This window comes from Gordionus sp. m RMFG-2023, chromosome 1, assembly GCF_954871325.1.
Source record: "Gordionus sp. m RMFG-2023 chromosome 1, tfGorSpeb1-WG-v2, whole genome shotgun sequence".
NCBI lineage: Eukaryota > Metazoa > Nematomorpha > Gordioida > Chordodea > Parachordodidae > Gordionus > Gordionus sp. m RMFG-2023.
Window position 1 is genome coordinate 4,194,755 of NC_088775.1, and position 12,641 is coordinate 4,207,395.

The following is a 12,641-nucleotide window of genomic DNA, read 5'->3' on the forward strand; positions in this document are numbered from 1 at the left end:
ATTATATAACAATATGAAATATCCAAGCCAAGGTTCATTTTTTTCTTAAATGATAAGGAGGTTGGGTTTTATAAAATCGATTAAAACAAAAAGAAGGCATTTTATTCTGAAATATTAAATGAGCTTAAAAAGAAATACTCAAATTAGAAATGGAAATATAAGAAATAAATATTTGAATTAGTAAATAAATTAAAATGGTAACCGGAGATAAAAGAAACGGGGGTTAGAGGACACCTTACTTAATCTAATTGTTAAATAAACTTTATTCCCTTTTCGTTATGCATAATATGACTATAAAATATACAATTGAATTATTCAAATAAAAACCTCATAGCTTTTTTTGAATGATGATTGATCTAAAAGGTTGAGTTATCAGCATATCCAAAATTTTGATAAAATTTTCAGAACTTCAGATATATATATTAGTTTACCGATATATTATTATTAACAGAAGCCAAATGTTAGGTTAAAACTTAAAATATGACAAAAACAAAAGTGTGATAATAACAGCGAGTTTAAATTTATTTAGATTGACCTTTTTATAAATTCAATGATTGAACCTGTAAATCATAAAAATGGCAGTACTAATCTACACCTAACTGCTAGTACCTTTTTCTAATTTATTAAAATACGTTATATAAACTACCTATAAGAGTTTATTATTTTGATTCAAAAAATAAAATAAATATTTCAAATACGCCACCTCGTGGATTTTATTTATTTTATAAAAAATTAATTTACATATTGATTCAATTTTAATTAGTGTGATATATTATTAATGTGATTTATTGTGAAGGTAATTCAATATATGGGTTGATATAATTTTAATATGATCTATAGTGAATTATGTGTTAATATTGGTTTAATTTGAATAAAGCTAATAAAATATCTAAATATATATGTTATATATTTGAATTTTTTAAAAATAAAAAAATATTACCATTGTTGAACTTGAAACATATGATATGATTATTTATTGCAAATGCTAGAAGTGATGCTTTTAAATAAATCTTATCTTTATAATTAGTGTTAATGATAGATGTAACATATGTGATTTTAAATAGGTTTTAGTTTTTTTTTGTGTTTGAAATAAGACATCAATAGAAACAATTATTTAACAATATTCTTTTACCTATCTTATTTATTTTTTTTTTGGAAGAAAATCTTAAAATTGTATTTACATTTAATCTACATATTTTTCATTGTGATTAATATACCACAATATATTTTAAACTGTCCACATCGGTTATGCTTAAAATATTATTGTATATTATTATTTTTTTTTCATTGTGATTATGCCACAAAATCATTTGTTTTTTTTATGTTTCACATTGTTCAATGATTATGTTAAAAATATTAATTTCCTTTATTTTATTTTTTTTTTGAAAAAAATTTTTTGGAACAAAATATCCATTTGATTAGCTATATATAATGAAATTGTATTTAAATGTAATATATATATATATTGATTATTAGTCTTTTATAAAAAAATATATTATATGTTTAATTAAAGCCCTGTTGTGTTGGTTGATAAGAAAATGGTTGACATATGGAAGTAATGGTAGTAAGGAGCTATGACTCAAATAGAACGTTTTAATGGATAATGAGATTAAGGTATCACAAAAACTGATGAAAAATGAAGCGAATTTGGGAAGTTATGAAATGAAGAGTATCTTAGAAATTAAATTATATTTTTTTAGAGAATGTAACACGTGGCCTCTGAAAGTTGGGCGTGTTGTAGTTGTGTATTTTTGCATAATAAATATATAACTTCATATAATATTTAATGTCAATCAAATAATATTTAAATGTAGATTCGTAGATTTTATATGTAATTTTATGCAATATAATATGACAATTTTATAAATTACGCCATTATCAAATGAATGTTAATCAATGAATTATAAAATGTTAAGAAAATGGAAAAAATTCCTTTTAAGAAGATTTTATTATAAAAGTGGAAGTTTTGGTCATTCGTAACAATTTAAGAATTGTCAATTGTGGATGATTGTATAATGCGTATAAATCTTGCTGTAATAACCATGTAAATTGCGCGATAAAATTTTATGTTTATTATATGCCGTTCATCAAGGTAGAGATAAAATAAAATTATTGGCGAGTGAATATGTTTGGTGGCCTGATATGAATTTGATAAATTGAAAAGATTACAAATAAATATGTTCCATGTAATACCATCAAAAATCTTTTCCAAGATCAAAATTTGAAGATTTATTCACTTTAGGCAAATGTTTAAAACTCTGCAAAAACAAAAAAAAAGACTTTGATTATTATTTTATATTTTTAAAAATTAACATATGATCCCATCAAAGAAACATTTTATAATTTATTAATTGGGTTTTTAAATTAGTTTAGGTTGGCCTATAGGCAACCCGAGGGGGGAGAAGGGGGGGGGGGGAATGCACAGGCTCGAGCCCCCTAAGATATTTGAATAACCCCTTGAAGCTAAAAAATTTTTTAGTGACTCCTTAATATCCCCTTGAACTAAAAATTAATTTTATTTTTAATTGCCCCCTGAACGATTTCTTTAATAATTCTATTGAGTAATATATAGATTTAATTTTATTATTTAAAATAAGACTATCAGTAGCATGGACAAGGGGAGGGGAGGGGGGGTTGAAACCCTCCCATCACCAGGCTTCTGGTTCTTTCAACGGTTAGGATTTCCCGAATTAACAACACTACAAACAAGAAATAATTCAATTTTAAAAACATCTTTTATATGTTTAAAAAGTCATGTAAAATTTTCAAATAGGTAGAATGTTGTAATAAGAAAGAATAAATTGGGATATTTTTGTGAGGTTCTTCGGTGTCTTTTTGGCCAATAACCATTTTTTTTTATAATTTACCTATATGTAGGGGTGGGACCAATACCAATATAATATTGGTTTACAATACCAATACCAGAGTTGGGCAGTAACGTAATACTTGTATCTAAGATACAAGATACATGATCCTTTTGTATTTTGTACTCAGTATCTTATTGACATTTTTAATAAGATACTAGTATCTGTATCTAAGATCCTTTATTTTGAAAAGAATCTTGTATCTTTTTCATTTTCATTTTCTTTAAAAAGATACAGATACAGATTCTTTTTAATATTCATATTTAAAACATTTACATATCACACAATGTAACTTTATTTTCTTCGTGAGATCTTGTATTATTTATTTTATTTTTTCCCGCTATATTTTAAATATATTGATATCCAAAATTAGTTGAAAATTTTACAGGTCACAATAGATAGATTAAAAATAACAACACCAAAACTAAATAAGTAAAGGATATATTATATATGTAATATTTTTTAATTTATAGAATGTTTAACATTCATGGTAGTGAAGATGAAATTATGGAGATAGGTTCTCCTGAATCAAATCCGAATCTTAAAATTTTAGATAGAAAATTTTATAATGTAATTCATGTGAAAAAGGACAAGGTACAAACTGAATGTCAAAGTTGCACTAGTAAAAAAAGTTATTAACGGTTCAACACAAACTTTGTTAAACATATTAAAGTATATTATACATTTTTATTTTATAATTATTAACATTAATACCTATACTTAAGTCTCTCTTAGATAATTGTTATTAAAATTTTTTTATAGAAGATGGTTGATTGTCAAATTAAAATCATTTTGGATATATATTTTTTAGGGGTGTACCGATACCACTTTTTGGAGGCCGATCCGATATTAAATTGATATCGGTCGATTACCGATCCTATATCATATCTAATTTTGTATTCTGTAAAGATACCATTTTATTTTTTAATATACTTTTTATTAGTATAACATCTATAATTTAACTATACCATAACTTATGTCATTTAAATATATTATTGTTGTAATATGTGTTTTAATATAATCAACTTTTAAACAAAATCAAGAAAAACGAAGTAATATTCAAATCTACTTTTAAACAGAAAAAAAACAAATTAATTTGAGTTCAGACGATGTAAATGAATATTATAGAAAAGGATATATAATCGAGGATATTTTTATTTGTTATGAAATATGATTTTTTGTACATAAATTTTATCTTTTACTTTTAAGTTTTCTTTAATTTATTTTTTAATTTTTCTCTTATAATTTTTATTTTTATTTGATAATTATTATTTATAGTTTATGATTATGAATAAAATTTTAAAATCTTAAAATATGTTCTCAACTACAACTTCTCAACCAACTATAACTTCTCAACCAACTATAACTTCTCAACCAACTATAACTTCTCAACCAACTATAACTTCTCAACCAACTATAACTTCTCAACCAACTATAACTTCTCAACCAACTATAACTTCTCAACCAACAACAATGGTCCGAAGACAAATCAACCAGGTTCTCCAATTCAGTCTAATTAACTTTGAAAAGAAATTCTAAATAAAGGGGGAAGTGATATATGAAATGACTAACGACACTAAGACAAAGGATGAAGGCAAAGAAACAATGGTATCAATATCAATGGTCGTAATTCGAAAAAGAATAGAATTAGTCGTTTCAAACGACTAATTCTATTCTCGTTTGGTTAAAAGGAATTCGTCTCAAGTGATCGTTATACGTACAAGTGATCGTTTTAGCTAAAAGAAATTCGTTATAATTTTTATTAAAGATACACGTTTAACTGTTATTTAAGTTGATAATATTTAGCAAAATATTAGGTTGTTGATTAACCAAAATCTTCAAGAAGAGAAACGGCTTACGTCATTAGAAAATTCATGCCGCAATAAAGCTTGTGTAGATATCGGATTTTTATTTTGGAATCAAAAGATACAAGAAATCATTATCGTATAAGAGATCGTAAGATAAAGTCGATATCTTGACAAGCGACTAGGTAGAACAAGGGGTCAAGACCAGTAAGCAATCGTTAATCGTTGACAAATTATCGCCAATTGCTTTTCAAAACTTTAGTATAGGATATAAAATCGATGATCTTAGAAACAAGAATTCGTGAAACAATCGTTAGTCGCAGAAAGTGGGGTCTAATCTAAGTAAAAGGGATTGTTGTGGTTGAGAAGTTGTAGTTGAGAAAATATTTTAAGATTTTAAAATTTTATTCTTAATCATAAACTATAAATACTAATTATCAAATAAAAGTAAAATTATAAGAAAAAAATTAAAAAATAAAATAAAATAATATAAGAAAAATTAAAATTAAAAGATTAAAAATTATGTTCGAAAAATCATAATTTCGTTGTTTTGTTTTTCTTTTTAAAAGTAGATTTGAATATTATTTCGTTTTTCTTGATTTTGTTTAAAAGTAGATTTGAATATTAAAACACATATTACAACAATTATAATGATCAGTTATAGTTTATATATTCAATTCAATTGCAATTCTAAATGTATATAAAATATTTTTATTGTTAAATCACTTTTATATAATAAGTAATAACATTAATCTATATACATAATAAGTAATTTATATTATGAAATTTGAGATAAATATTTAAAATAATATTTAACAATCGAAGATTTTTTTTAGAAATACCAATATTTCCAATAGAGGTCAGCTTGCGGCGATAGTAACTATCAATATCACCAGATTTACTAAAAAAGATTCTGAAGAGATTATCGCACACTTTTATAAACAGAATGCGCAAAAAAAACAATATGGCATAATGTTTATTAATTAATTATTATTATTAAAAATATATACATAAAAATAGATTTCGATTTTATTTATAAAAATAAATGAGTTTAGATATAACTCTTTTTTTTAATTTTATAACATTTTATTTTTGTTAAAGAAGCCATTTTATATCGGATCAAATTTTATAATATTGGCCGATAACCGATATTTTAAAATGGGCGAAATATTGGCCCGATCTTATAAAAAATATCGGCACATCCTTAATATATTTTATATATAATTATTTTAGCAAGATCTTATTAAAGGAAATATTTACGCTACAAATGATATATAACATTAGATAATTTTAAAAGGCTCTTAATAAAATAATTATAATAAGGTAGAAAACTTTATTAGTTACTTTTATTTATTTATGATATGAGTAAAATTACATTACAGTATTTATTTACAAAATTTAATCAATTTAAAATGCATTAAAGAAAATTGTTATGTATTTAATAATTAAATAATATAATGTTGTACATTATTTTCATATTTTTTATATATAATTAATGATTTTGCAAGAAATATTTAGAAAAAATTTGAAAAGAAATTTAAATGATATTTATATATATGATATTACGAAAGCAAGAATTAATAAGTAATATTAGAAAATAAAACTAATTTAAAAAACATATAAGTATCACAAACAAGTAATGATAAATACTTATTAAAGATAATGAATAAAATAAAACTAGTATATTTTTTTTAGAGATGCCAATTAGCCATATACTCCGAATATAAGCTATATTTAAAACAACACAGAGAAAACCTGCAAATTCTAATAAATCCTTTGATTTAATTTTTTTTCTTCTTATTTGCAAATTTTCAACTCCCATTAAATATATTACTCTCCCTTCCCTGTTTTAGCTATTAATGGGCAAAAACTAATATTAAAATCCCTGGTTATTATAATTAATTCATCAATAAATATGTATTAATTATTGCAATTATTCATTCTTATATGTTTATGCTATGTTCTTCACAAATAAATAATAAAAACTGTATTTTATAAACTATTCTAATTTAATTGGTAATGATAATTTAAAAGTATCTTGTATTTAAGATACTCTAATTTAGTAAAAGATACAAGTATCTTTTTACAAGTATCTTTTATCTTGTATCTTTTTGATATTTTGAAAAAGATACTAATATCTGTAACTAAGATTCATTTTTTTATAAAGAATCTGAATCTGTATCTAGATTCTTTTTCCGAAGGACCTGCCCAACTCTGACCAATACCTATATAAACCAATCCAATTACCTAAATATATTGGTTTTGATATATTGTTTAAATACAATTTTAACCAATAACAATACCAATATTAAAAATAACATAATTATTAGGGTTTATCGTGGATAATTATATCGTGGTATTTTTTTTAATTTCATTGCAAAAACTGATTACATCTGTTATTTCTTCCAAATACTACTGTGATATCAATATTGCTTTTATTTATAATTATAGTTTATTTTTATTATGGAAGTAAATTTTTTACATGATATCTATCGATTTTATCTATTCATTTAGGATATTATAATAAATGAAGACCAAATAGAGTTAATAAATATAGATGCTGTTGGTACTAATAATAATAGCGATAATGAACAAGAAGAATCATCAATATCTAATAAAAGACGAAATTCAGCAAAAATCTGGGAATTTTTTACTACTTGTGATAATAAAAAAAAGGCAATTTGTAATAAATGTAAAAAAAAAATATCACTTCCCAATTTTGGAACTTCAGGATTATGGACACATCTTAAATCCATCCACACAACATTATATAAGAAATGTGAGCAAATAAATATTGTCAGTAAAAAAATTAAGACAATAAGATCATTTTTACTTAATAATATAAATAATAAAGCTAATTTAAATAATTTAATTAAAAACTTTTTCATTCAAAATAACTTAGCTTTTCCAATAGTTGAGGATATCACTTATAAAAATTTAATAGCATATTGTAAAATTAGTTTCTAGAAAAACACTAAAAATAGAAATTATGAAAAAAATCTGTACTTTCTAACATTACATCTAAATTTTCCTTAACAATGGACATAAGGTCCTCTCTAAATAAAATACCCTTTATGGGCATAACAATTCATTATATTGATAATGATTTCAAATTAAATAATCATTTATTAGATTTTATTCCTTTTAAATCAGCACATAATTCTATTAATATTTATAATATTTTAAATTCTGTATTAAAAGTAAAATTTGAAATTTTTTGCATTACATTAGACAATGCAAGTAATAATTCAGCATTTCTAAAAATTTTTAAACAAAACGATAATTTTGATAATGTGTGTAAATGCTTTTGCCATATTATACATTTGGCTGTCATGGCTGCATTGGAACCCTTAAATACAACTTTAAAAAAATTAAGAAATTTTTAAACTTTCTATATTTAAATTTAATAAACTTGAAAAAATATATCTTGAAAAAAATCCACACTTAAAATTTCCTCACCCAATTTTGGATATACCAACACGTTGGAATTGAACATACCAAATGCTTGAAAGAGGCAATATTGCTCAAACCCTATTTGACAACATATACCAATCATTTACAAAATACCAATCAAGAAAATTATATTAGTGCCTTAGCCTGGAATAATATAGAAATATACCGAGAATTTCTGGAACCATTTAATTTTGCCACAGAGATGGCCTCATGTGCTAATACTTCATCAATTTCAACAATTATTCCTTTATATTCCAGTATTTTTGAGCATGTGGAGAGTTATAATAATAATCCTAATGCTATTTTAAAGACAGCTTCTTTAGCTGCCTTAACAAAACATAATAAATACTATAATTTTAATAAACACCTCTATTATTTCAACAATGATTGACCCAAGATTTAAACTATCAAGTCATTTATTAAAGCATAATAATATGGAAACTCTTATTGGATATCTTACTAATGAATACAATATTTATAAAATAAATAATAACAATTCAGCGGAACTTACAAAAGAGCACAAAATAACAAAAAATTGTCCTTTTATGACAAAATTTATCAGGTGAAACATCATAATAATAACAACTTAGAAATAAGTAAATACGTAGATATAGCCACAATTTCTAATGATACAAATCCATTAGATTGGTGGAAATTAAATAAAAATAGATATCCAGTATTATCAAAATTTGCCAGAGATTATCTAGCAATTCTGGCCACCGCATCTAGCTCTGAGTGGGCTTTTTCAGAAGGACGGTATGTAATAATAGACCAACGTTGTTCACTAGATGAGCATACTATACAAGCTTGCCTGTGCCTAAAAAGTTGGATGCGTTCTTAAATACATATAATTATTTCCTCTTATATTAAAATTATATTATTCTTTTGCATTATATTTTGTATAAATAGACAGTTATGTTACATTTTTATTTACTTATTTTGCTATGTTCTTTGTGATAAATAATGGTTCAAAATCAATACGTTTATTATTGTTGATACAAAAAATGCATGATTAAATCAAAATTTTTTATATTCACATCACCTAATAAATTCCTAGTTTAAAAAGAGAATTTAAATTCAGTAAAATTTTGAGAGTTGGTTCTTAGCCCTGATTTTATGGTATAATGATTTTTTTTTCCCATGTTTATTTAAAATTAGAAATTAAGGGTTTTATAATCACTATTTCTATTCTTTTAATTAGTAATTTGAATTAAAACCAATACAAATATAAACCAATAGTTACCAATATAAACCAATAGCAATACCAATAGAAGAAATAGAAAATATTGTTTAAACCAATACCAATATTTTAGACCCAATACAATATTTTGTTAATATTGGATTTTTACTATTGATTCCCAGCCCTACCTATATGTAAAAATAGATCATTATGAACATGTTAACGATAATAAAATATTATGTAGGCAGCATCTATATGACAGAAAATTTATTTAAAAACTCCCGCTGAAATGCCTACCCACCTCCCCCCCTTAAAAAAAAGGAATTTCACGCCATTCGGCCGCATTATTTACCTACCCATTTTGCTCTATCAACCCCATGATATAAATAAAAAAAATCTAAAAATGAGCCACCATTTATAATAACTGAACAATTTTAACTAAACTCTTGCCTCATATATTTAGACTAGGAATAACAAATAATCTAGTGGTAATCATTAATTAATTAATTGGTGATAATAATTAGTTGGAGATAATCATTATTTGGTGATAATCAATTTGTTGTGATTAACCGAAATTCTAAATATTAGCCTTATTAATGACTTATTGATGAATGTACAAGAAATAAATATTTATTTATAAATTAGAATATTTTAATTAGTTATTTTCTTTAATCTACAAATAGTGTTTATTTTATATTTACCTCCCACCCTTTTTTAGATGCCTACCCCATTACTCCTTCAAGAATTGAAAGCAAATCGCTCTTAAATCTGTAGAAATTGTAGGCAGGTAGATATTTACAGATGTCGCTCAGAGATTCCATTTTATTTGAAAATATACTTTTAATACATATAAAACTAATAAGATTAAAAATAGAGTAATTTATAATTTCTTTAGAAAGCATCATACATTCCGGTTTAATGGATATTGAAAAGAGGGTAATATACTTTAATAAATTTTAATAAAATTATATCTTATTTTAAAAATTCTTTCCGATATGTACTTAATTCAAAAAGAAATTGACCTAAAACATTGTTGCACGATTTGACCAAAATTAACTAATTATATTTTGTTAAAAATTCAAATTAAATGAATATGATATTCCGACAATATATATATATATGAAGATATTCTTAATGAAAATTTTTAAAAATTCCCTAACTGTATGGATACTTGTATGTTATGTTATATATATTAATGGACCATCACATATGGAATATATTCTAGATCCATGATCCAAAATTGCTAAAAAGAATTATCCTACGAATGAAATCGTTTTATAGATAAATACATCCCAAAGAAAACGGATAAATGAATTTATGAAAATTTTTTTAATTCATATTTATATATTTTTTAAATAGTCTAGATATTGGTAGTAATAAATTTATTAAATTATTTTTAAAATATTATAAGAATTATTCATATATAATATTTTTTGATAATATATTTTTAAAAATCATAGCCCCTACCCCCTGCCAAGTAATTACTGATAATAACCCATATCATAACTCAAAGAATCTGTCACTCAGGGAATTTTTTAATTGTATGAATATCTAAAGTTAAACAAGAATGTTAGATTAAAGGTTATAGAGATATAGGTTAGGGTTAATTTAAGGTTTGAAGATATGAATTTGGGTTAAGATATATTAAAAATGGGTTTTAATAAAATCTAATCATTTTCATTAGTAACTATGATAGATCATGATTATTTAAATGGAACATAATGGATATTTAACGGCCATTTTTATATGATTTAACTCTTAATTAATGCTAATTTTATATATAAAAAAAAGACTTAAGCTGTACATTTTGATTTAAACTAAAAAAAATTTAGCTTATGGAAAAGAAAATAATTAAAATATTAATAGTAAGTTTATATAGGACTTGGAGGTAAAATTTAAAAAAGTTGGACTTAGTAAGATAAAGTTGTATTCAAAAAAATTACTTCCCAATATCGATTGACATCTATCAAATTGACAAGTCTGATATTCTTTATGTCACCATACTATTTTATTTTAGAGGCACTCTATGAGTGAAGACCCCTCCAATGACAAAAAATTTAATTTGCAACTGCTAGAAACTAAACTTAAAACCTGCAATGAAAATAAAGATATAGAACTTAAATCTTATATCGAAGCATATCAAGAAATACAGAAGTTAATATTTTTCTTGATCTAGTTTATTTTTAATTCAAGGTTCTTTCCTTTGTTGGGAAAAATATTCTATTTCATTTACACTGATGTCCAAAAAAAATTAACAATTTTGAATAATTTTACATTAGATACGAATAAATCAGGTATTTATAAAACAGTATTGTCTATGGTTCATTATGAAGTTACTCTCTTGAAGGAACCTATAAATGAATATATAATAAAAAATGATGCTGCCATAGGATGTAGAACATTGTCACGCCTTCATAGGGCCTTTAATTTTTTTATAAACTTTTTAGAGGGAATAGTTAATAAACAACAAATTTTAAACAATGAAAATTTTACTAATAATATGGATTATAAACTGTCTACTATAGCAATAGAATCTTATAATTTAACATTATCACAATTCCATCCATGGATCATTAAAAAGGCAGTTCAGGTTGCAGCTCATAGCCTGCCTACAAAAAATGATTTACTTAATCAATTAGACCCTTGTTCATTTATATTAGATATTAATGGTAAATTTTAAATTGAATTATTTGCTTTTAAATAATTTTTAGAGATCCATCATTATAGAAATGAGATAATTTTGCAAAAATTTATAGATATTATACAAGAATCAAAAAAAATATATAATAATATTCAAGTTATTTACAGAAAATATAATATCACAAACATACCATGATATATATATTTAAGTGTTCTATTTTATTTCAATGATATATGATTCACATATGATGTTTGGGTTTTCCAAATGAGATTAATTATAATCATACTTGAATTATTTTTATATGGTATACATTAATGAAATGTTTTGATTTTAAGATAAAATTTATAAAAAAAAATTCTTATACCAAATATATAATATATTGAATTATTAAATATGTAAATATAATTATTAAATATGTAAAAATATTCATCTTATCATCAGTGCAGCCTAAGAGAGAGGGGAATGTGAGAAATCTCCCACCCCCTCCCCAATAAAAATTTGCAAATATCATTTTAATCATAAAAATTGGTACATTCCTCTCCTTCAACCTCAAAAATGAGTAAAATTATAACCAATATTTTATTTAAGACTTGGTAAATGGCATGCAAAAATTGGTCTTAAATAACATTCGAAGGTGAAAAAGTTACTCACAAGTACCCCATACCTCTTAGAAAAACCATTTACTTCTATGGACTTTA

At 23.8% G+C, this 12,641-nt stretch overlaps 1 protein-coding gene across 1 annotated transcript; it reads left to right on the forward strand.

Annotated features, from left to right (window-relative positions):
• Positions 1 to 11,266: 11,266 nt before the first annotated feature.
• LOC135932072 (ceramide-1-phosphate transfer protein-like) lies at positions 11,267 to 12,219 on the forward strand. The gene is made up of 3 exons (XM_065469416.1): positions 11,267 to 11,456; positions 11,496 to 11,971; positions 12,014 to 12,219. Exons 1-3 carry the CDS (start codon positions 11,329 to 11,331, stop codon positions 12,136 to 12,138), a joined length of 729 nt encoding a protein of 242 aa, XP_065325488.1. The 5' UTR covers positions 11,267 to 11,328; the 3' UTR covers positions 12,139 to 12,219.
• Positions 12,220 to 12,641: the final 422 nt, after the last annotated feature.

What these genes read in the sequence shown, in the direction of transcription:
- LOC135932072 (XM_065469416.1), top strand. Translation starts at nt 11,329, where the DNA reads ATGAGTGAAGACCCCTCCAATGACAAAAAATTTAATTTGCAACTGCTA. An exon ending in GCATATCAAGAAATACAGAA is followed by an intron (nt 11,457 to 11,495) that starts GTTAATATTTTT and finishes TTTTAATTCAAG; the next exon opens with GTTCTTTCCTTTGTTGGGAA. An exon ending in ATTTATATTAGATATTAATG is followed by an intron (nt 11,972 to 12,013) that starts GTAAATTTTAAA and finishes AATAATTTTTAG; the next exon opens with AGATCCATCATTATAGAAAT.